This window comes from Zootoca vivipara, chromosome 16 (genome assembly GCF_965207765.1).
Source record: "Zootoca vivipara chromosome 16, rZooViv2.hap1.1, whole genome shotgun sequence".
NCBI lineage: Eukaryota > Metazoa > Chordata > Lepidosauria > Squamata > Lacertidae > Zootoca > Zootoca vivipara.
Window position 1 is genome coordinate 27,471,205 of NC_142599.1, and position 25,610 is coordinate 27,496,814.

The 25,610-nt window shown below is 50.7% G+C and overlaps 1 protein-coding gene across 1 annotated transcript in view; it reads right to left on the reverse strand.

Annotated features, from left to right (window-relative positions):
• Positions 1–25,610, reverse strand: part of NRXN2 (neurexin 2) — a 308,880-nt gene that overhangs the window by 27,161 nt on the left and 256,109 nt on the right. Inside the window, exons 16-18 of the mRNA XM_088659270.1 lie at positions 24,388–24,559; positions 14,017–14,106; positions 4,876–5,198 (exon numbers count right to left, since the gene is read on the reverse strand). Of these exons, the coding sequence (XP_088515396.1) occupies positions 4,876–5,198; positions 14,017–14,106; positions 24,388–24,559 (585 nt within the window). The remainder of the gene's footprint in view (positions 1–4,875; positions 5,199–14,016; positions 14,107–24,387; positions 24,560–25,610) is intronic.

The window sequence follows — 25,610 nt, forward strand, 5'->3', positions numbered from 1 at the left end:
ATGGAGGATGATATTCTGCCACATTTCTGAGGGATATAAATTCCTCCAAAATTTTCAGGAGAGGATTGCCACTCCTTGTCCTCTGGTAGTGTGACTAGCTAGTGCGAAGCTTCGGAAAGAGCCTCTCGAGGCTTCTTGCTGGCCATGCTCTGGGATGTCATGTGGGGACATTGCTCTCAAGGCATTCTGGGAAGTGCGGCTGGCCGTAAACAAAGGTATGAGCCTTGTGCAGTTGTGAGTGGTACAGGACTCCCCTTTTTTAGTCTAATAACCAACCCCCACCTACAAAAGCACAGGCTACCTTATAAGGGTAAGCAAGGTGAGCTGCAAACTCCTTTGATGAAAATACTGGGGGGGGGGAATTCCCTCCCCCCTGATCTTTCAAGAGGGCTTTATTTCATTCTCCACCTGCAACACCTGGTTGGAAAAGGAATTTTTGGCACAGCTCTACTAAAAGGTGTGGTGGCTCCACCTTGCATGCCTGTTGTGGAAGGACCCTGGAAATTCTGGGTTTGCTGCCCCACTCGGTCCCCACTAAGGAGGCCACGCTCACCTGTCTCCAAACATCCAAATGCCTTCTAGGTGCTTCTCCCATGGGGGTGTGTGAGTTTTCAGGATCAGGTAACATCCCCACCAACACCTATCTCCCGATCTCCCCTCTGCTCCCCACCCCATTGAGCTTCTGGATATAGTAGGGGAAGGGGGTGATGGTGGCTCTGAGCTGAATTGTTCCTTGCAAGGACTGCATCGGGGCAGAGGTGGAGATTCCATATGAATTAATGCACAATTGCAAGGGGATGATTTCAGCACCAAAACCGCACCCCCCCTGCTGTCGCCAGTGCAAATTCCTCTGTATCTTCACACCACCTGCCTCTTTCCTGTGTCCCCCCCATCCCACACTTTCAAGGCAAGAGAAACCAGGCCAACCTAATTACTGCCACAGTTGCCATAGCAACCGGAAGACTTTGTCAGCGGTTTTTTTTTTAAAGGAACATCATCTGTGCCATCAGAGGCAGAAAGGCCCAAGCTCGGCTGAGGGAGATAGGTGGAGGGGGGAGACATTCATGAGGGCTCCTTTTTTGCATGTATTGCAAAGTGTGGTGGGAGAGGGGAGGAGTATGGATAACCAGCCCTTTCCCACAGCTCTGTGGCTCCCAAAATAAGAGGGAGGCCTGGAGGAGGAGGAGGAGGAGAATGACCCACCCCAGAATCAGTGGCCCTTCTGAAAGAGGCACCCATATGCCTTCCACACAGGAGGTCTTGGGTTCAATTGTCGACTCCCTCAGGGAATGAAAAAGTGCCTTTCTGAAACCCTCAGGCAATACTGATGCCTCAAATGGTCTGACTTGGTCTATGGCAGTTGGCGATGCTCCTCTTTAAAGCGGTGCTTTGCTCAACCAGGATTGGCATCACCAGCAGGACGGGGTGCTAAGTTCCATCTCTGGCATCTCCAGCCAGGAAAGGCCCCAGAGGCTCAAATTCCAGAAAGCTGCTGCCGCTCAGTGCAGGCAACACTGGGCTGGGTGGATCAACTCTCTGAATCAGAGTAAGAAGGTAGCTCCTGATGCTCCTATCAAAGTCACCCTTTAATGGCAACCATGATGATTAAGAAAAGGGTTATAAGGCGGGGGTGGAGCCTGGGGTCAATCTCTGGGAACAACCCCTCTAGGAAGCCCTGGAGAGTTGCTGCCGGTCAGTGCAAATGATACAGAGCTAGACTGACCAAGAGACTGACTTGGCAAAAGGCAGCTTCCTGTATTTGCAAGATGCTCCTGTGAGACTTCCAAACCAAAATGTGCTCTTTGAAAGTGGGCGCCACAAATCTCTACGTGTAGTTTATTATCACTTGGCACCAGAGTAGGAAAGCTGTGGTTCCTGCATTGCAGGAGGGGTTGGACGACATGACCCATTGGGTCCTTTCCAACTCTACAATTTTAGGATTCTATTAAAGATGGGATCCCAGGAGCTAAGCACACCTGTTCTTAGAGGAGGGAGAGTGCCAGCATCAGGGACAAAGGAAAGGCATCCATTGGCCAGGGGCTGAAGAGCTGGCCTTATGAGAGCATGGGACTGAAGCCGTGGGCAAGCTCCTCTCAGATTAGATAGGACTAAAATCTGCCTACCTCGCAGGGACATTATGTGGACAAGCATGCTGCAAGTTTTAAAATGGCTTGATACAGTTGCTCTCAACAGCAGCTGAGAAAACAGGTGCTGTGGCTTTGAAGTTGCTTCCACCTACAAAGGCCTGAATGGCCAAGGTCCAGAGTAACTTACGAAGTCCGTCTCTGTGTGAGTCTGGCTGCCTTGCCCTAACGTTCTCCTTTGATGGCAAGTGGAGATAAGAAAAGAGGGGAAACAATCAGAAGTAAAGGGATCAAGGCATGGAGGTGCGTGTGCGTGTAAAATTAGGAATGGGAGATACTTCAACACTGGCATGGAGGTCCTCTTCCTTCCTGGACCAGCCTGCCTTGCTGAAGGGGAGGGCAAGTGTTTGAGTCTCACACAATTCTTCATCTGGAGATGGCAGACTCCTGATGAAGAAGCCTGTGGGTGTCAGACATGGTTGTCAATAACTGGAAACCAGCAATCTCCTTTATCCACCAGAGGCTTCTGGGTGATCCACTCCCCGCCTGCCCTTTGCATGTGTGTGGTTTTCTCGTTTGGGCTTTTTATTTCCAACCTTTTAAGGCGTTCTAATATTTTAATGTGATTTCATTACCTTTTATGATATTGCGTTTGTGGCCTGACTGCTAATGGCATTTTTATGTTGCTTTATGGTGCTTTGCCCCAATCAGTGCAAGGTGTGTGTGAGGAGAGGGGGTGCTTACATCAATACACCTGGGGGTCTGACCCCAAGCTAAGTCCAAAGAGCTGAGCCCTCCTTATCTCTTCCTCCTCTCCCCCCACCGCTGCCCACCAGGTCTCCTCTAGCAAGAAAAGCAAGGAGCTGAAGCAGGGGTGGAGGGAGTTCAGCATAATTCGGCAGGAACAGAAACAAGCCTCACCCAGGGGCTGGCTTCAGGCTTTCCTGCCAAGCCAGCAGCATGTGGTAGGATACAGGATTTTGTTTTGTTAAATGCAACCAGGGTTTGGGCTTCAGCCCCAAACCCTCAGCTGGGTTCTGAGCATAGACTCATAGAATTGCAGAGTTGGAAGAGACCACACGGGTCATCTAGTCCAACCCTTGCAATGGAGGAATCTTTTGGTGACGTGGGGCTCGAACCCTGAGATGAAGAGTCTCATGCCAGTTGCAGGAAGTTTTGAGGGGAGCCTAAACAGAAGCAGATCTTCCAGCAGGAGCAGACAGACAAGGCAGGTTGAAGGGAGGAAGGGAAGGGACAACATGATAGTTGTGATTCCTGCATTGCAGTGGGTTGGACTAGATGACCCTTGGAGTCCCTTCCAACTCTACAGTTCTATGATTCAATGACGTTGGGCCTTACCAGAGGCTTGCTCATTTCCAGGTGCAGCCTGGTGTGTGTGGGTGTGCATCCAACAGCTAGGCTATTAGTAAGTGGGGACTTGAGATGCAAAATGTGGGAAATGTAAGAGTGGCCTGATTATTTTTACAGGCATTTAAAAATAAATTGCTGCTTCTAAGACTGAGGTTTCCATAGGGGGAGAGGGACTTCTCAGCATAAAATTACTCCATCAAGCTCCTTTGATGATTGTGAGAGGCACAATTTTTAGCTGGAAAATGGCATTATGGGAAGGGGTTAAGAAATCTCCTTCCTCCTGCCCCCCCCATTACTTTCTTCCTTCAAATTGCAGCCTCAGTGGCTGCATTTTTAAAAATCAAAATCTATCCCTAAAAGGAACCGCAGGACACCATGAACATGGTGTTCCACCTTGAGAACGACAGGGCTGGAAGGAAGTACAGGCAACACCAAACAGACTATGATGGGAAGTTTCCAGGCTTGCTTTCTTGAAAAGCAAAGGCAGCACAGGGAGAGAGGAAAGGAAGCGGCTTTGTTCTGACTTGCTGACCCTTCTTCCCTTGTCCATCTGCTTCTGCAGACATGCAGAAATGGGTTTTGGCGCTGCAATGCTGGAGCCAGTCTCCTCGAGTGCTTGCTTCTATGCTCTCGAATCAGCTGTCCAACATGCCTAGCTCTGATTTCTCAAAGACAGATGTGTTATAACCAGGGAAGCGCATTTGCTCATTACGCGCCAATATAGACTATTTTTGAAGATGCTCTGATTTTTAAGAGCAGAGAAGTCTAGTGCCAAAACCAACCCATCTACTCCCCGCTTCTCCTATTTTGCTTCACCATTCAGGGATGGTGAAATAGGAGGCGGCAAGCTGGCTAACATTTTTTTTGTGGGGGGATTCAAGGTTTGGCAAAACTTACTGCTGGTAACCAGAACTCCTTGTAACAGCTGCCATTCAATATCTATCCACCCCCCCTCGCTTGAAGGCTCTGAGAATGATGATATATTGTTTTTCTTGACGAGGGCTTCTGAAGAAAAGAATGATGGCGACAGTGGGGGCACCGCCCCTCTCAAGCCCTTGTCAAAAAGACGCCGGGATCATCAGGCTCTATTGTTTTGGGGCGGGTGGGTGGGTGGGAGATGTCGACCACCAGCTGACAACCGATGATTCAGGAAGTAGTGGAGAATCTCAGGGGCTGCAAACGTCTCTCCTTGGTTAGGTGGTCCCATCCCCCAGGCAAAATGTGAGCTAAAACTTCTCTCTGGGGGGTGCTTTGGCTAGGCACCCTAAAGAGGACACCCAGCCCCAACCGCCCCCGAGGCCCACTCCCAGGTTGCCCTCCTGTAGCCAGGCTCCTCCTCTGCCCATTGCCTCCGCCCAGTTAGATCCTCCTTGGCCAGACCTCTCCCTCCCTGCCCCAGAGGCCTTCTCCCTCCACTGACCTGGGTGATGCTGTCCCGCATGGTGGGAGAGCGGCCACGCCGCGTTGTGGTGGTAGCCATGGTGGTGGTGGTTTCCATGATGGTGGTGGACATGTCTGCCAGCAAGGTGGTGGCTGTGGTCTCCGTGGTCATGACGGAGGGCACCTCGCCCACCAGCCGCAGGTTCCCCTCCACCTTCACATTGGGGTCACTCTCGGCTGCCAAGGAGAGGACCTTGAGCCCATTGTAGTACAGCCCCGAAATCTGGCCCTGGAAGGGGCGGCCTTGGTCCCGGCCTCCAATCTTGATGGCGGCCTGGCTGTTAAATATCGTCAGCTGGCGACCTGGCGGGGGAGAGGGAGGGGGGCAGGGAGCCACGGGGGGAGGAGGGGGCAGGCGGAAAGAGAAGGTGGACAATATATGAACTGGGGGTTCGGCGGTTGGGTGGTGGGGCTCAGCAGCACACAGTACAAAAGAGCTGTCAAACCAGGCTGGCTGGAACTTCAGGAAGGCCAGCCCAAGCACTTCTCCCTTCACCCTCTGAGGAGGCCTGTGTTTTCCTCTTCTGGTCTTTCAATGGTTCTCTGCACCACCTTGAGACCTTCTGCTCCCACCACCGACCCTGCGGAGCAGCTCTGTCCTCATGCGTCCCTCATCTGCTCATTTATCCATCGGTCTGTTCATCTATCCATCTATCTCTACCCACCCACCTTGCTCTTCCAAGCCTTCTTGAGTTTGATTCATCTATCTATACCCCTGGGAACCATCCGTCTTCGCCTCCTATGTTGATGAGAGGGTGCCTTTGTGGCTTGTGCTGCCCTGCCTTCCTCCCTGCCCAAGACAGATACTTCTTGGTTGGGCAGGCGGGGAAAGAGGGGGGGGGGTCAGGCAGGTGCAGGAGACCAAAGGCTGGAATTTGCCCACCCACTCACTGCCACTGGGGCTCCCCTGACTGACCCACAAAGTCTGACTCAATCAAATGCAATCGAGCCACTCTACATTCCTCTCTAATCTATTTTCTTCGTCTTTATGGTAGTCGGATAGCAGCGTGTGTGGAGTAAGAGACAGATAGGAGAGAGACCTTTCTTATCTCATCTGTCTTTCTTGACTCTTATTCCCTATTTACCCATCTGCCTCTCCATCCATCCATCATGGAAACGGGTTCGTTTTCTAGCTTCTTGACCTGGCCATCCTTCAGCTCTGTGCTTTGTGTTGCCTCTTCCTGAACCTTCTGTGTCATGTACTCCGATCCCTCCCCTGCCCACCCCTCATAAGCTTTCCAACCAGCTTCCCTGCACCCTGGCTTGCACTTCAGGCCCCCTAAGCAGGACAAAGAGTGAGCGAGAACAGAGGGGGCCCAGTTAGCCGCTGGAACCCCGGTGGAGATTGGGGAAGTGAGGCTGACAAACAGAAGGGCTTGTGGGGGCGCAGGAGGGCAAATGTGGGCACCTTGGCTTCATCCTCCTTCCTTACCCTTCCTGGATGGGGCGAGTTCTTCAACCTCACTGGGCCTGGGTCATGAGAAACACCTATTCTATGCTCCAGTCCTTATTTGAGGGGTGGGCATGGCTGCCTCCTATAAATCAACCCACCGGCATCACAGGCAGTCTTGCCCCAGCCCATCTCCTCTCAGGCCCCTGGGGGTCTTCTACTTGCTTTGGTGGAGCAGCCTTGGGAGAAGGCAGCAGGTTTGAAGCACAGGCTTCCAACTTTACCCACTTTAGAGGAAGTGGGCCCAGAGGAGAAGGACCCTTCATGGCACCTAACAGACAGAGGTGGGTGGGGTGGGGGGGTAAGCGGAGAGCCTGTGATGGGTGGCATCAGTGTCGGGAACAGGGGAAGTAGGAAAAAATGCCCTCTGGAGCAATTTGCACTTGGGGGGGGGGCACACATTGTCAAGTGGGGCAGGATGTGCATGAATGGAAACTGAAGGTGGGGGCCAGCTTGAAGGGGGTCAGAAGGTGAGTGAGATCCAGGCAGGGGTTAGGGAAAGCTGTGGCAGAAGAGGGACCACGTTAGGTGGAATTGATGAAAGGGTCCTGTCAGGTCCCAATGGCTCAATGTGTGTGGGAAATACAAGGGAAAAATGGATGCTTGTTCAGTTAAGCCAGCAGAATTGCAGAGTGAGCCATTTTGTTTAAGGGCCAAAATAGATGCATGTGTATACAGCACGATCACATTTGTGTGTGTGTGTGTGTTGGTGGGGGAAGTGTTTTTTGGGATGGTGCATATATGGAAAAAATGTGTGTACTCGAACCACCCCCTTGGAACTGCCCCCCATGTGAGCAATCTTACCTTCTGGAACTGGTGCACCAAGCTGGCCCTCCAAGCAAGGTGGTGAACTTGAAAGCTCTTTCTGCACTAGGAAAACCAGGTGCAAAAAAAGAGCTTTTGAGCTCTCCGCCTTGCGTGCAGTTAATTTGTGCAATTTCAACCAGCCATCTTTCAACCGTGCAAGGTGAGTTGATTGTGAGCAAGATGTGATCCTGCTGTATAGGCATCTATTATGTAAATGAATAGCAGCCATGTGGGGGTGTGGGGGTTTGGCCCTTCCCTCCCATTTCCCCCACTAAAAATGGCTCCCTTCAAAGCAGCAGGGGGTGGGGGTGGGGGAAGAAACAAGGTGTCTAGGGGCTGATACAGAGGTTTCCACCCAGTCTGTGGCGTCAGTGGCATTCTGCTCCTGGGTACCAGTAATGGGGAGCTCTCAAACTCCTTTCTAGTTGGGCACTGGAGGAAAGAGGAGCCACCCAGCAAGGGTCTTCTCATGTATTGAGAAGGACTCAACAGCAGGGTGGGCAGGACCTCAGGAATGTGGTCCATGGGACTCAGGTGATGTCCTTGGCTTGCTTGGATGGAGAGATCTGTGCTGATCTCCTTATAGCTGGAATATAGCCTAATGCCTAAAGGTAGGTCACACCCACCCACTTTTTGCTTTTGGCTGCACCCACCACTGTCAGCCCAGCCCCCAAGGTTGCCCATGGAAGGCCCCTTCCCTCTGCTCTAGGGAATCTCACTACTTTTCACTACTGCCCAGCTGAGATGGTGGTGGTCTCTTCGGGCGAATCAGGGGGGAAAGGGGCAGTCAGCTTTGGACGTGTGGGAGGCCCCCTGACAAGAACAGCATTTGAAGAGGGAAACGCATGCACCTGAATGAGCTAGTGCAGAGGGACTTCGGAAAAGCAGCCTGCCAAGGGCTGAGAATACAGAGCAGCTCCCCCTCCCCATGCCCCCCCCGCCACCCGCTCATTAGCTGATGCCCCTGCCAGCTGCAGAGCTTCAAACTCCAGCCTGGCTGGGAGAGTCCCTCCCCCCTCGCTCACTCTTCGTTCAAACGGTTTTCGTGGGGGTTTTTTTTTGTGTGCAGGGGGAAAAAAAGATGGGGAAATGTTAAAGGGACCGTCTGTTGCAACCTAAAAAAGCATCTCCAGATGGAGCCGACTGAACTTTCCTAATCTGTTATGGAAAAAAATATAATTATAAAAAAACCAAAAACCCCAAACAAAACCCTGGCTTTAAAATAAACAGCTCTTGCTTTTTGTCCCCCCTGGAGAAGTTTGCAAGTGGATATTTTTAACCCTCTGAGTCTCGTTTTGCCCCCTTCATTTTAGAAACAAGATTATTGTCAGTATTATTGTTATTTTTTAATGTTTGGTTTTTGTTCAGGGTTAGAATCAAAATAAGTGAATTCCTGACAATGTTTTCCACCCTATGTACCCCCCACCCACCTGCTTATTGGTTTAGTGCCTTAATTAGTTTTGGTTCTCAGGAACCACTCCCCCCATTTAATGCCATTTCCTGTTTATTCCCCACCTGGCTTTTCTTTTTTCTTGCATGAAAATGCGCCTGCATGTCTGCCCAGAGGCACCTGCGGGCCCTGGTGTGCCTCTTGCGCTGGGACTGCCCAAACTCCCTGGCCCAGAGGCAATGATGCTATAAGGACATAAATGCTTGTGAGCAAAAGCCAGGAGAGCACCAAGCTTGTTTTGCTGAAATCCTGCAGCTCAACAGCAAACAAAAGAGGTAGGGTGTGTTTGTGTGTGTGTGTGTGTGTGTGTGTGTGTGTGTGAGAGAGAGAGAGAGAGAGAGAGAGAGAGAGAGAGAGAGAGATTTTTGGGGGGGAGAAAACAGGACTAGCGCCAAATGAAACATCTGTGGAAGCCAAGATGGCTTAGCAACCTCCAGGGAGGCATAATTCAGAAATAAATCCGCCTGAGTAGCCGATATTCCCTGTGTGTACTTCCCTCCCTCCACCATCATTGCTGAAGCCTCCTAGAGCAGGCAGAGACACCCATATCCAGACCCTGGATTCTTCCTGCTCCACAGCCAGTCCTGCAAGGTTGGGCAGTGAGCCACGAGGAAGCAGAATCTGGAGGCAGTGGAGTGCAGGCAAGGTTTCCAGCCCTCCATAGTTCAAGAGGAGGTGATGAGGGCTAGGGAGGAACTGCCTGAGAAAGGAAGGAAGGAAAAGAAAGAGGCGGGGAAAGAGATGAGGGCTGAGAGTGTGTTTTCAAAGTCCAGGGTGCAGCCCGGAGTGTGTGCCTCTGGCTATGTACAGAGTGCCCAGCTCTGGGTCCCTACTTCTGGCATCTGCACCAGGGAGAAAGGGTGCCTCCGCAGGCTTTTCCTTTTCCTTGACTCTGCTCTCATTTTCCAGAAGTGTAAAAGCTGCCAGGAAGCTCTTCGAAGCAGAGGAGGCTGGCATGGCTCAGCTGCAGACCTTGCATTCCCCTAGCCCTGAAAAGCAGAAGGGAGGGAGGGAGGGAGTGGGAGCTCGCTTGGGCCTCTTGGCCCCTGCCCAGGACCGGCTTCTCTCAGCACCAGCAAGCTGGCTGGGCAGGTGCCAACAGGCCAGGCTTGCAATCTGGCTTGGGTGCCCATGAAAAACAGCCCCTGCCCATCAAGAGACACAGTGGGCTGTAAACGGAAATAATTAAGGGAGTAAATAATAACGCAAGTTCAAATGAGGCTCTGGGCTGTTATCTTAAGCCAAGCCGGGTGGCAGGTTTTCCTGTTTATTTATTTTGGAGAGGCAAATTTACAACCCAGTAGTTTTGTGTTGTTTTTTCTGGATAGGTGGAAATTGAAAACATTTTTTTTCCTGGTGGATTTTGTTTGTTAGTCTAGTATCAAAAGTGAGCTTATATTTTATTTTAAGCAGAAATGTGTCAGGCACATCTCAGGATGCCCCCCCCTTCCAGTCACTGCCGGGCTAAAGGGAAATTTGCAAGTCTAATGATGCCACTCCTGGTGGCATTCAGAGGCTGCCCTCCCCTCTCCCCCCCCAAAAAAAAATCTGGCCAAGAAGGAACTGCTGGAATCAAAATTTTGGGGCAACTAAAGAGCATCCCCCTCCTCTGACATTTCATGCTAAAAACCCGATGCCAACCAACCTTAGCAGACAATCCCCCCAATAGAGATTTTATTCTGAAGTCAGGCAGTGCAGACGAGTGTGTGTGTGTGAAATGGACGTACCTGTCCAAATGTTCCCTTTCCTTGAGGGCTGCCAAGGAAAGAAATAAGCTCCCCCCCCCACTGCCCCGGGTCTTTTCCACGTCCTGCTTTAAGAGCTGCTTCCCAAAATGAGGCAGGATTGAGGCCAGGGGCTGGCCCTATGGGGCTACTCAACAACTACTTTCCAAATTCTGAACCCCAACAAGACACCCAAAGCCATCCTGAACTCTCGCTCAAAATGGGAGGGTATGGCTTTGGGTTTTTGGGGTTCTCCAGTCATAGGAACTATACATATCAGCTCAAAGTAAAACAAACAAACAGCAGAACTCAACTTTTTGAATTATTTTTTATCCCCTCTAGTTAGAATGCCTTTAAGATTTGGGGGTGGGGAATAATCAACTAATGAAAAATCAGCTCATCAGGACCGAAACTGATTTTGGGGATTAGTGGGGCCTCTTTCGCTCCTCATTCCAGAGGGTGTGTGCATCAATGCCACAATGCAAAGGGGTGTGTGTGGGGGTGTGTTTCTGGAGATGGTCTACTGCAAATTCAGCTCAGCCAGACAGAATCCAGCCACTGCAGTTACACAAAAGCAGCTTGGTACCTCACCCAATCTCTCCCTCCAAGGAAGAAAATGCTCCCTTCCCTACCCACTGAGGTTGGAAGGGGTGTCCAGAGAAATGCCTTTGGAGTCCTTTTGACCCACCCCCCAACCCAATTCAAAACCCTATCATCCCCAAAGTTCTCTTGGAAGTGGTGTGTGAAAAATGAAAAGTGGCTGAAATGTGGAGGGCAACTGCACTCTGGAGCTCGCTCGCGGCTGTGCCATCATAGATCTTCTGAATGGGGGTTGACAAGTAAGGTAAAGCCCAAACGGAGGGAAGGAAGGGGCTTTAGGGCTGGAAAGTAAAGCCTGCGGAGTCCCTTCTTGGGGCTGCAACGTGGACTCTCCTGCTCCCATCAGAAGAGCTGGGTATACAGCCTAAGAACTCGGTACCCACAAAGGAGGGTCTAAAGCTCTGTACGTCACTCTAGTTCCTATAGCTAAAAGATGCAGGGCACATCTCAGCCTGGCTTGTGAGAGTATGTGTTCAGGTATGTGTGCGGAAGATGAAAGAGAAGGAAGAGAGAAATAGTGCATGCATGAAAGTATTGTGTATTAAAAGACACTCCACTGTTACTCACATGCATTTATGCCAATGTCGCATTCCCAGTGCTCTTCATCAAGCCAGTCCTTCAAACTCGCCCTGTACTCAAAGGCTTAAAGTGGGATGGTCTCTTGCCCACCACCTTTACAGCTCCCACCCCCCTGCTAACCCTCTGAGTTTCTTCTGCTTTTTTTCTTCTTTTAAAAAACCCTCATTAAACATCCCTTTAACTTCCTTTGTTTGTTTGTTTTTGGTGATTTTGTGGCTGTTTGTTTAAACCATCACGTTATAGACATTAAAAGATACATTTAGATGCTTAATCCCCCTTTAGAAATGCAACGCCAGCGAAGACGGTTATTAAGACATTTGGAATTTATCGGTTAAAAAAAACTGTTTAGCACTTGGTTTGAGTTAAAAGCATGTTAGTGTTATTAGCTGGTTAATAAATTAAGATTTAAAGCGACCTCGTCCTTTCCTTTCTTTTTTTGTCTTGTTGCTGCTACGCTTCTTCCTTCCCCATGGAGTTTAAAGTGTTAAAGGTGCAGCTCTCGGTTTGGCACAGAGCAGGGGTCACTCCCTGCCCAACACACTTCCCGGGACCTTCACAAGCAGAGGCCATGGCAAAGCTGGTGAGAAGAAGCAGCCCTGAAACTGGCGTGGGTGGGTGTGGGGGTCCTGATCCCAGCTGGGGAGCAGATCAAGTACACTGACCCCAAAAAGTGGGGATAGGCAGACAGATGTGGCATCCACCAGGGGCTTTCAAGCAGGGCTGGCAACAGCTGTGCCAGGGCTAGCGAGCAACATGCCAAGAGGCCGCAGATGCTGCGGCCCTCCAGATGCTGCCAGACTACAAATCCCCCCCACCCCTTTAAGGGAAGAGCCACAGTTCAGCAGCAGAACACCCACCCTGCATGCAGAAGGCGCCAGGTTCAGTCCCCGTTGGCAGCATCCCCAGGCAGGGATCCTGCAGCTGCCAGTCAGTGTAGGCAATACTGATGGACCAATGATCTGACTCAGTATAAGGCAGCTGCCTATGTACCTGGACCTAATTAACCCTTCCTTGTAGGGTGTCTGCTCCTCCTCCTCTGCACATGCTTATTGGCTTTGTACATTTTAAGGCCACCGGACTTCTCATGCTCCCTTTCAAGGCAGAAAAGGCAGCCCTAGAAACTGCTAGGCACCGGAGCGGCTGCTGCAGAGCACCTAAAAGAATCCTGGGAACCCTCTCCCAGTCCCTTGCAAGCACAACCATGTGAATATGGGAAAACTTGGCAGGAAGCCCAGATGAGTTTTTGGTCTTAACTCGGGGAGAATGCTTTGTATCTCAAGCCCAGGAGAGGACTCTCCATTTCCTGTTCTCCCAAGTCAGATCCTCAGTCCATCAAATGGTGCCCCCTGATGTTGGACTACAATTCCCATCATGGTCAGTGGTCAGGTATGATGGGGGTTAAGAGTACATTGACACTGGTCACTGCTGGTCTACCCTAACTGGTAACAGATTCCAGACAGGAGTCATCTCTTTACACGATCTAGGGATTGAACCTGAGGCCTTCTGCAGCATAGCAGGTGCTCTACTGCTGAGTTATGGTCCTGAAGATGGGGAAGGAGGAGACGCAGGGACACCAAAACCTTGGGGCTTAAAGGCAGAACAAGGCATGACAAGAGGTGGGGCTGCTTGCTGTTGCCCCACAGAAGCACCACTCCTGGCACATTGGGGATTCAAGGGAAAGCGTCCCAAAGCAGGCTACGCTTTCTCAGAGGCTTTATAAGGACAGTTATGCCCCACCCCTCATCTTACTCCCTTCCAGCTTTAGAAGATCCATCCTCACCACTCACCACAGCTCTCTGACCTTGACACATCAGAAGAGCATGGCTGAAACTGGGTCAGGCCAAAGGGGCCCGCTCCTTCTAGCACTTTGTTCTTCTCAGATGGCCCAAAGGGAAGTCTTTAAGCAAGCAGGGCACCAGCAGCACTCCTCTGCCTGACTGGCACAGACATGCCCTGCCTCCAACAGGGGAGGTAGAATATCATCACATCATGCCCCCCCCCTTCTCACTATCCTTCATGTCTTCATTCATTTTGAACAACTCCCCACCCTCCCTAGTGCTGGAGTATCACCAAGACGATGCATAAGAGCAGTGGCACTTCCCTTGGTGCGAGGCACCACCCAGAAATGTATGCAAGAGCTACGTGCAGCTAGAGACTATCTATCTACTGCCCATGGAGTCTCTTTCCAGATGTGGCAACGCGCAGGAGGAAGCCTGTGCCTTGAAAGGAGGTGCATGTTTGGGGAGAAGGACGGAGCGGTCCCACCCTGTGCCATGAGTCCCAATTCCTTCTGAGAAATCCTATCCCGCCCCCATCTTCAGTCACCAGCCTTGAGCCATGGCCCTGCATGAAATATTCTGCTGGGGTGGGGGGCAGGAAGAGGAAGGGAGGGAGGAGAGTGAAGGACGTGTCAAGGGGTTGAGAGGGGAGAGGACTGCACCTTTAAACCTTTATTTTTTGTGTTTTGCTTGCTTGCTTGTTAATTAACCGGAATTAATTATTGTTAATTACCTTTGTCGAGTAGCCACTCATCTACTACTCGACCGAGCCGATACGGAATTCTCTGTCTAGCAATCGCCAGCCGCTCATTATCACTGTTCCCTTCAAAGAGTTTAGAGAGAGATTTGCAGATGGTTAAAAGAAAAAGAAGGAAAAAAAGAGTAGAGAGAGAGACATAACACGCCATCTGGAAGGTCAAAGGTCAGAGGTTAGCACGTTTAGAGAGGTCAGACTAAGCTCAGGCAAACAGCAGGTTAAGCGCTGGCTCGAAATTAGCTGTTAGTTTTCCATTAGTTAGTTTGCTTTTTTGTTTTTGTTTTGAGGGGAAGCGGGGGTCAGTGGGGGTTTGGTTGGAGGTTTAGCGGTTTTAGCCAGCAACGGAGAAAGCTCTAGTTACACGGTTTAGTCAGGTTTAAGTGTTAGGATGAGTAGATGGAAGTTAGAAGGATTTATGCTGCACCAGGGAGGGAGAAAGGCCTCCCTGAGTGCATTATTTTTGTTTATTAAATTCACTTTATTAGCAGACTTTAATCCCTAGTCACAAAATGGAAAGGGAGGGGAGGAAAGCATCACACAGTCAAACTCTCTTTAAAAAGTCCCTTTCCAAAACTCTCAGCCATTGTTCCCCCACCCCCAGCTTATTTCTTCAGCCGCCACCCCCCACCCTGCCATTCCCTTCAAACCACTCCCTCCTCCCCCCCACGGACCCAGTAGCCCACAAATATGCCCTGCATTTGTATCTGGACAAAGGCAAAGAAGTTCAGCCATCTGCATAGCGGAAGAAATTGAGTCAGGAACAGCCCTCTTTTTTTCCTTTTCTTTCACAGGAAACTGATCAATAAACAATGAAGTCATATTGGATCCCATGATGTCACCTAGAAGTTGTGACACACCGGTGGGACTCTGCTGAGGAGGCACTTGGGCCGGGTCATCAGAGCCTTCCCTCTGCTCCCGAACGCCCATCGCTGTATTTTTAGCAACACAAGGTTGGAATCACACACAATGCGCCGTTGAAATGCAAGTGGGGAAGCTCCCTCGGCAGGGCAATATGGACACCCCCTTTTCAAATGCCCGCCCCCCCCATTTGCTGTCTTCCCATCATGAAATGACATTGGTAAATTTTTCACTTTGGGCCAAAAGGTGCCTGGCAGGTTTAAGCTAATCAAAGATTTAGGGCTGGAGACAAGGATGCCCCTAATACCTGTTGCTGGGAATCGCAGGTGGGGAGAGCTCTGCTGCTCTGTCACTCAGGTCCTTTTGCTTAAAGGGGCTTCCCTTTGGGGCACCTGGTTGGCTATTCTGAGAACATGATTCTGAGCTAGATGGGCCCCCTTTGGCCTGATCCAGCAGGCTCTTCTGAAGTTCTTGTGCAACCTCCAGCCCCAGACGCAGTCTAGCTTCCTAGCTACTTAGGGTTGTTTGGCCACTGCGAAAACAGGGATGAGCTAAATAGGCCCCCTTTGGCCCAGTCCAGCTGCAGGGCTCTTTCATGTCACCCCTGCTAAACCAAAGGGGATTTGGGAACTAGAGTGTCCAACAGAATACTTGAGAACATCACAAAACTATAATTGCCTGGGGATCTTTGCAGCAATCTTGCCGTGGGGTTTGGCAAATGCCCCACAACAGGAACTCCTTGACGCTTTGCAGGAAGCCAAGGAAGTTAAATGAGCTTCAGAAGTGTCCCGAGTTGCCTCCCAAGTGGTCCTTCAGTCCCAAAGAAAACACATTTGAGAAGGACACAAACAGTTCTGTGAAAGAGGACATGAAGCCCCAATCTGAATGGCAGAGGCAAGGCTCTCAGCCTGACCTACCTGCTGGGATGGGAGCCTTTCCACTACCCTGAGTATGAGGAAAGACATGCTAAAGGAGATGACAGCTTCTGGAAGAACTGGGTGCTCGGCATGTGCTCTGGGGCCTGGCAACCGTTAAGTCTGTGGACCAGGGGCACCCCAGAAGCTGGAAGCAAACTGCGGCAATTGTGATGGGTGCCACCTGCAACATCATCAGCCAATAGGATTCATTTCCCAAAGAAGAAAACTGGAGACAATCTGGCTGAGAAAGTCCAAGAAACAAGGGTGGATCCAGGGCCGAGTCCTCACTCAAGCCAGGGGGCAGAGAACTCTTCTCCAGCATCTGGAACCCTGGATGCAATCATAATGCAGGGAATGCCTGAGCATGCACAGAGCGCCTTTGGCTCAGCAGCACTGTGATAAACACAGCTGGTCTCCACGTGTTGGGGCCACAGATGCCCGGGGAGTGAGGCTGGCTCCTCTCCTTAAACCGAGTGTCATCAACCCAGCCTTTTGTCACTGTGCACAGATGCAGAGGAAAGTGGCTGTTGCAAGGAGGCAGGTGGCATCTTTCAGCGCCAGGTGGGAAATTGATCAACCATCAAATAGCATGGCAAAGGTTGCAGGGTCAAGGCAGCCATGTGGAGGCAGGTGACAGTCAGTGGGAACCGGGAGCAGGGCGACTCTCGCAGAGGATCATCTGGTGGGTGCTGGCTCTGCAACTTCTCAGCCTTCATAAAAGGAACCAGCAAGACTCAGTTTTCCAGATGGCAGAAAGTGCTCCCCACTGAGGCTACAACAGACTGCGTCCTTTGGGTGGGCCCAGGAGGATGCCCAGAGGAAAGGACGAGATGTACAAGCTCCGGGACCGGGAAGGATCCTTTTGTTTCACTTCAGGGATTCGGCCAATATGTTGAAGCGGATCAGTAGGAGAATGGAGGAACTGTTCAAGCAGGCAGCTTTAAGAAGTGTGGTGTTGTTGTTTAAGGTAAACAGCGTTTTGAAAAGAAAAAAAAGGGGGGGAAATATCCACCCCCCAAAACTGTTCCCTCCATTTGGGGAGCTTGACTCAACCCCCCCCCCCAACAAAAACTGGCACGCTCAGTTCACCACCTGCAAACAGGGTGTCCCACCCCCAAGTTCTTTAGGGGGTCTCCAGCTGTCGTGAAATGTGCCAAGGTGGGAACTTCCCCCACCATTTAGTACCAGTGGCTGAGAATTTGACCCTGTTCCTCATCTTTATTTTGTAATCCAAAGTGTATATGAACACACTTTGCAGGGGGTTGGAGTAGATGGCCCTTGGGGTCCCTTCCAACTCTACAAGTCTATGACGTAAAACCACTGAAGAATCTAAATTATAACTGAAGGGTGTTAGTAAACAAACAAAACTCATTTGAACCATTTCAGAATGGGGGATTTTTAAGCCTCTGTGAATGCAAGGCTGGTTTTCCAAGGAGTGGGTGGATTTGCAATTGCTGGGTGTGTGTGGGGGGGTGCTGCTCCACTGGGGTAGCGGCCCCTCCCCCCTCCCCATTTTTGCTCCTCACTCTGTTCTGCAATTCAGCCCCTAATTAGAGGCGGTCAGGGACTTTTCATGCTCTCATTAGCTTCTGTATTAACGAGGCGATTAACATCTTTTAATTAAAAATACGCCATCCTCAGAAAGTGACCCGAGTCTCTAATCAGGATCCGGCTTGGGAGGGATTCCTGCTGCAAAACCCTCACTCCGTGAGCCGGACTGTGCGCTAAACACACGCCAAAGCCCCCCTGCCACCTCCTATTGCATACCCATGGGAAGAACAGAAGGGGTGAAAAGCAACAAGAAAAAAATCTGCACACATCACATTTGTTTCAGCAATAGGCTCTACTCTGAGGAAGGGTGGTGGTGATGAAAACAAAGCTGCAGACCAGGCAAACAAAGACCCTTCAGTGCATTGTGGGTTATTTAAATGCTTGGCATGGCGTAATTCTGCACGTTTGCTAGATAGAAGGTAAATGACCAGGCGCCAGCTTGCAACGCAAGGGGCCAGAAGCTAGCCAGTCTTGTCCCCCCCCCCCCGTATCCCAGCAAAAGCTTTGAACAGGGGCAGTTCGCTTCAGCAGCTGGATCTTAGGATGTCAGGAGCAGAAGCCCCACCTCTGTCAAGGTGCTGGGTCTTGAGGAGGGGTCTGCGGAAATGGTGAGTTGCAGCACTGGGCATGAAGCAGGGGAGGGGAATGGAGGAACTGGACAATAACGCCCACCCACCCTGGACACTTGGATGTTTTAAGGAAAGAAGGCACATCGAGACTAAGCAGTGCAGCTGGTTTGAAATGGATTCAATTGGCAGGGCCAGACCCTGTGTGTTGGCAGTGCTCTAACCTGGGGGTGGGGGGTGGGGAGGCAGCTCTAAAAGCCAGTGGTGGTGCAGGGGATAGAGTGTCAGACAAGGACCTGGGAGGGAGCAGGGTTCAAATCCCAACTTGGCCACAAAGCTCAGTGGGTGACCTTGAGCTCACCACTCATTTTCAGCTTAACCTATTTCACGGGGTTGTTGTGGTGAATAAAGGAAGGTGAGGACAATGTATGCCACACCTTGAGCTCCTTGGGAGAAAAAGGTGGGACAGAAATGAAATGAAATAAACAAATAAATCTCTGGCTGATGTGCAGTAGAGACACAACGGCTTCTGACTGTTCTTACAGAAAAAGCTTCTGCTCTCCTGCCACCCACCCCAATTACGCTGCTGAAATGAAAATTTGGAGTGGGGAATGACGGCATCCACGAGCAGATTTTTGTGAAAAGGGACTGTTAGCTCTGTTCTGATGCTGAAAATAATTCTTAGGATGAAGACCTGCCCAGTTTCTGAATTTAAAGTCATTGGCTCCCACTACTACATTGCACCAGGCTCCTGCTGGTAGATCTCTTGGTTCTATTTAAAAAGCAAATCAGATCCCAGAAGACTGATGTCTGCTTTCCTCTGCTCTAATGCCAGATGTGTGAAGACTGGTTGTAGTTACTCAAAAGGTAAATGCACTCTGCAGGTACTCAGAGGCTGACATAAAAATCAGCGTTCAGGATCGAGCCCCGTGGGTCACTCTTCTACAGCTGTCGAGTGGGGCTGAATTTCACAGAAATGTTAAATCGCACATCAGAAATTCAGATTTCTAACTAGCGTGCAGCATCTTCTGCATGAAAAGGGAGCTCAGAGTCAACAGGATTATTTGGTGCCATCGCTTGATTTTGGAGCACCTGAGTGCCACAGGATTTTCCTCCCAACGCTTTTAAGCGAATTGCCTCGGTGGTATTTTGTCAAGAGGGATTATTAGCTTCGTTTAAAAAGAGTCTCAAAATACCACCTGGATTTTGATAACAGTAATATTTATTTTAATTGGTTAATTAACCAATCAATCGTTTAAGGGCAAGGCAGTTAATCGACTGAGAGCCTTAAAAGCCATCCCGGCCTTGGATGAGCTGTCTGTCATTAGGAGAGCGCAGGCGAGGTGGGTTTCTTTTATGTACAAGGAAGGAAGGAAAAAGCGAAACGGCTGAAGAGGAGGAAAACCCTGGTGGCAGAGGAGAGAGGCAGCCAGGAGGAACAGGCAAAGAAAAAGGAGATACTGTTGCCTCTTCCAGCAAATCTGGGGTAATTAAATAAAGAAAGCAAATGGTACACATCTGTGCCCTCGCCCTGGGGACTTCTAGAATGTGGCTAGCGGGTTCTGCTCTCCACTTAATCCTCTGTTTGGTTATGAACTCACGGGCCTCAGTTTATATCATCTGTAAAATGGGGACAATATTTGAGGACAACAGTTATATATCTGAGTTCCTTTTGAGGGGAAAGCAGGAATGAACGTAGCTATCCCTTGCCCTCTCCACACTGTCTGCTGTGAGGGACCCTGGTCTCCTTTTGGAGGTTGCCCTGGAGTTTTCAAAGGTCCTGAAAAACCTGGGGAGCCTCTGTGAGTGGAGGACAGCTGCCCCTTAACTCATGGGCCCAAGCGCCCTTGCTCGCTTTTCCTAGATCAAGAAGCACCTGCAGAAGGCTAGGTGTATTCTTCCTAATGAAGATGAGAAGGCCAACTCCCAGGTGGATGAGTGTATTTTGTTTTTAGGAGACTCTCACAAGAAACAGAAGGTTGAAACCTGATTCATGGAGAGTCCAAGGTACCCTACTTAATCTTTTGAAAGCAAGGTTAATTTAAATAACGGTTTATTTATTACATACACACAACTGGATCAAAATGGACAGAAAGAAAACCTGCAGCTTCAAAAAATGAATATCCCCACCTGATCCGTTGCTTATTTTCCAAGAAAAGGAGCTATCCGACACATGGAAATGCCCACTGAATATGTTGTTTACAGCAAAATAGGACCTCCATGCCAGATTTAGTATTTTTTTCTCCCTCAGAAGGCTGAACCTCATTCACTGGTTTGATTGTTACTTGGTTTTTCACAAAACCGCAAAAAGGTTCCCCCAAGGAAACCTCAGAGATTGATCCTGATTATGTCCCTGAGTGGGGATTCTGTAACTCAACTGCTGGTTATTAAAGCCTGGGCTTCCTTTTCCAGTTTCTGCATCCCAAGACAGGGGCCCCAGATCCTCCCTCCTCCTTCTGCACCCTACATGCAACCATAAATTCAAAGGTTTGGGACCCTCTCTTTTTAGATAATCCAAAGGACCCCACAGCAAACACTCTGTACATAAAGCACTATTAATTTTTTTAAAAAACAGGTACATTATCCTCAGCTGAGGTTCTTTACTGTTTTAAAAACAGGGTGCCTTTTCAACACTCTTCATTCTGAAGCCATCAAGAAACTAGAATGGTAAAGCATTTGGGACATGGAAAAAAAGTGCCAAAAGGAGAGAGAGCTGGGCTTCTATATTTAACTGGGGGAGGGAGAGTCAGACAGCCCACCCACTCCAGAGCCCATGGATGCCTAGCAGATGCCACTCCTGCTTATCTTCCAGACAATGGTGGCAAAAGATACCTGCGCCCGCTGCTTGGCACCCTCCAAGGTAACACAAGGTATGCCTGTGGAGAGCAAAGTCCTGGAGAGAGAGAGTACAGGGCTTCTCTCCATTTGCAGCATCCCTTCCTGCCTCTAAAGGCAGGGGGTGGGACCCTTCCTCCTCCATAAAGGGCTTCCAAGGATGGGGTTTGGGTTGTCTCTCTGGATGGGTCAGAGTGAGCAGCAGAGAGAGCTGTCAGGCTCCTTGGCAGCCTAAAACTGTTGCGTTGTGTTTCTTAATGGCCTAGAGAACCAGGTTGTCAGTCAGCGTATAGGCAGATGAAGGTGTGCTTCTTGGGAGGACTGGCACCTCTCACTTGGGTCTCACCAAGTCTGCAGACTAACCAAAGTGGCCCATGGAGGCTGCAATCCTCTGGCAGAACAAAGAATTCCATCAGGTTCAAAGTTCTGCAAGTTTCACCACCTCCCTTACTACTTCTGAGGGCTGACTTGCATGATGCCTTCTTATGCCCGCAGGTTCGGATTCCTGAACGATGATATAAATATTTTGCAAAGCAAGAGCCTCATTTGTCCTTTCCTCTTCAGAAAAAGCTGGTCTTCTGGGCTTGATTCAAAAACGCAGGATGGCCACTTTGAAATGCAGCCTTGCAGAATTTACACAACAGTGCAGGAGGGTAGCTCCCAGGTTCACAGGGGAACAGCGAAGAAAGTCCAGTGACATTGCGTGGCCTCCAGGCTGAGTCAGCACTGGGCAAAAGGTGACCTCCATGCTGGAGAGTGTGGCCCTGAGCACCCAAGGGTGGAAAGTCAAAGCAGCTTAATAAGGGGTATTGCAGGAAGTGGCCCCAGCAGGGCCATCTTAAGTATATTTGGCACCGTGGTGCGACGGATCCCTCCGGCGCCCCCGCCCTGCCCCGTTTCCCAGCACGGCGGGCAGCCGGAGCTGCGTGGGCGGACGCAGCGCCCCCCCCTGGCAGGCAGGCGCCCTGGCGCCCTGTGCCACCCAGCCTGGCCGTAGGGCCGGCCCTGGGCCCCAGATGGAAAGGATGCCCCTAAAAAGCAGTGTGAGATGATGATCTGCCAAAAGCCCAACTGCAGCTTGTCTCGGGGTGCCTGTGTAGCCTGAGAAAGTCGTGGGTGCCAGCAACATCTGAGCTGCAGAGCTCTCTGCAATGGGTGCCAAAGCACAGGTGTGGGGGCAGTGCAAAGACCCACAAAGTATGTGCCTTGCTGCTTTCTCAAGACTTGTAACAACTTCATGGCTACTTGTGCAGTGGGCAGAGGATCCACAGCACAGCGGGGAGGAAGGGCCGGGGCTCAGTGGTCAAGGATCTGTTTTCCATGCAAAAGATCCCCAGCGGCATCTCCAGGTGTGGTTGGGAAAGCTTCCCCACCTGAAACCCCAGAGATTTTGCTGCCAGTCAGTGCTAGATGGACCCTTGGCCTGACTCAGTAGAACGTAGCTTCTACCTCCGTAAGGCTGGTGTGCGGCCCCTGGTGTGCAGTTTGGTGCGTGCTTGAGCTGTGGCGGCAGCTCCTGGCTAGCAGAGGCTGCGCTCCACTCTCTGCAGCAGCGCTGGGCATCAAAGAGACTGCACAATCAGGCCAGCGGGACGGCAGGCTGGGGAGAGGCACTTTGTTGAGGGGGGGCAATGGAGGGGAGCTGGATCAAAGTGGCTGGCAAATCCCAGGCGGGCAGGAGCTCTCCCTGCCTTGCCTGCCTGCGGCACTAATGACCTTGATTAGGTTTCGCCCTCCCCTCACTCCCCCCGCCCCGCTGTTCTATGGTTCCTGCTGGCTCCTGGCGGGAAGGGAGAAGCCGCCGCGCTTGTGTGTGATTCAGCCACCAAACGATGGGAGGAAATGGATCCTGAACGAAGGTCCTTCCAGGCTGGTTGCACTGCCAGGCACAAATGCAGTCATGAAAACCCCAGCTCCCCCGGTCTCCCAGGCACCCCACCCCACACTTTGAGACACCCCCACCCTGGCTCAATGGAGGTCGGAACCTGCCTGTATCTCTGCTCACGCTCCAAGATCGAGTCTGCTCATGCTGCCCCTCCCAGCCTCGGAGGCAGAGCACTGGGCTGCTGTGGCTGTGACAGGCAAGAAAGGAGGCTCATCATGGGAAGGTGGGTGCCTGCTGGGGCTCCCCTCTCTGCCCCTCATGCTCTCCACAGCTCTCCCCTCTAGTCTTCACCCTGTTGTTGCCCCCCCCCATTATTCACTCCCCCCTCCCTGCTCCGGTGTCCTCTTTCATTTCCTGGCATCGACATTGTGTGCAAAGGACCCAGACCTTTTCTGCAATTGCCAACCTTTTCAAAGAATAAAGCAGATTAGAATGAGATACGCTCAAAGCACTTCTCTCTTGGTGAAAAGGGCTGTAAAAATTATTTGATAGCAGAAAAATGCCAGCGGCTAACAGAATGTCAAGGGCCCAGGGGGGCAGGTGGAAGAGTGGTGTTTTTTTTTTTTGAAAAAAATAAATAAGGAGAATTATAGACTTAGGATCCAGTTTCAAATCCTAGTCCAACTCTGAGACATCACTCTCTCACCCAACCCCCACCCCCAACCTCAGTTTTCCACCTGCAAAAATACGAGTGAGCGGCCCACCTCCCAGGCTTTAGAACAAAGGAGACAGCACAAATGAAAGAAAATAGCTGCTGTACTGACAGCCAGACAGGGCAGCTGGGCTGGGGCCTAGACTGCTACAAACAGAAGACAGAGGAAGAAGTGCAAGGGGACTTCCACCCTGGCTCTTGGTTGAAACCCCTTCTTGATTTCCTCAAGGTCTCTCTCCACCCCTCTTCAGTTGTGCCCAGAGGAAGCTGGCTGGCTGGCTATGTGGCAGACTGGCAAGGACAGCCGGACCCTGGCAGAGAACTGGGCATCACCCGCCTTTTCTTCCACATGTGGAGAGGGGGCTCCAGAGCTCGACTGACGTTTTAATTTTTTCTGCTTGCCTTTTGAAAATAAGTAAACTTGCGACAAATTCCCATATCTATCCCCTCCTGGCACACACCTCTTCATTCCTGCAGGGACCCACCTGTTTTCCTGGCTACTTTTCCTTACGACTCCTGTGAATGGCTACCACTACTTGTCCCGAGAGGATCTAGGGTTTGCTGGTCCAGGGGAAAGGGTCTTACTTAAGGTGTGAGGGGCCCCGAGTTCAAATTCTGAACAAGTCCTGGGGAAAGGAACGCCTGCACCCAAGAGACTTCCCTGAGGGGAGGGACCTCAGCTCAGTGGCACGGAACCTACTTTGAAGGCAAAAGTCCCACGGTGGCAGTATATCCAATTAAACAGAGCAAGCAACAAGTGATGGAAGGGAGTGTTCTCTGCTTCAGCTCCTGGGGAGACACTGCTAGGCCAGATGAACAGACATGGCAGTAGCTTTGTAAGAATCCCAGCCCTGATATTCTTTTCTTCTTGGGGCCAGAGACTTCTCCTGATCCTGGGTAAGTGCTAATGGAACCGGCCAAAAACCCTGGTGACCAGGGGCTGACAAAAAGGATCCCACCAGCCCCAAATCCGCCCACCTCACTGCTTGGTGGAAATGCTCAGAGGGCCAGGGTGGTTCCGACCTCCACGGTGTGGGGGAGACAGGATGAGGGGCACAGCAGGCATTGCCTCCCAGTCCCTACCTGCGGGGTATCGCTCATTGATAGGCCAATTGTCCACCTGCAGCGTTGCGTTGCCACCGCTCCGGGTGAAGCGCACCACGTGGTACTTGCCGTCGTTCACCATGGCGTTGCTCTCCTCGATGGTGATGTCGTCCGTGCCCACATTGAAAATGACCCCAACTGTTCCCTGGTCCTGTGAGGAGGTGACAGAGGGGAGAGAAGGAGAACAGAGTCAGAGTAGGGGTTAGCTGGGAGGTCAGAGGGGCAAATTCCAGCAGAGGCTGGGGAGGCAGGAGCAGGGGTCAAGGGGACTTTGCTGCAGCCAGGCATCTATGGTGATGAGCAAATCTCTGGCCCACTGGCCCTGGCTCCTGCCATTTTTAAAAAGGTAAGACGCCCGAGACGCACGAAGCCTGCAAAGTAAGAACTGGGCCTATAGCAGCTGACAGCCACATCTCCTGTGCCGTTTTCCCCACAGTTAACAAGGCTGTGCCACTGACAGCAGCCAGACAAGCCCTGCTGAGAAAGAAAAACCCAACTCTTTTCACTCCTGTTGAGTTTGCAATGGACATGTGAATAATCAGTGTTACTAGGAAGGGGGAGCAGTGGCCTGTCTCCCCATTTGGCCTGTTGGTGGTGGGAAATAGGAGGTCTGATCTGGTTTACCCAGTTGGAGTGTTTGAGGTTTGAAAAGGAACAAGTTAGGGCCTTCTAAAGTGCAATCTTGGGTTGTGGGTGCTCTGCCAGCCCAGGAACCCAGTGGTGAACAGCCTCCGAGAGGAGCCTAAAGTGCCTGCCACTTTAGTTATCTTTGGAGGAGCCCCCACCCAACTACAGTGAGGCAGGTGGTGACTGGGAGAAAGGCTTCTTGGGGGGAGTTCCCAATTTGCGGAATGCTCTACCCAGGGACATTTGCTGTCTCTTTTGCACAATGAAATACTGCTTTATTTCCAAAAGATTGAATCTATAATGGAAATTGTTCAAGTTCTGCTGTTTTATTGTATTTTTTCACCAGTCTTCTTTTAAAAAAATTTTGTATTCATTTTTGTATTTGTGCCAAATAAAGAAGTTACAAATATACACGCAACACAGGACGTATTTATAAAAAGTTAAGAAATAAATTATCAACTTGTGTAATTTATTAACAATTAAAAAAACACACAAAATGATCCATGAAAAATAATAAACAGGAATGCTTTAGTGACCAAGCGGCCATCATTTGGCCTAAGGAAGGAGAAAGGCAG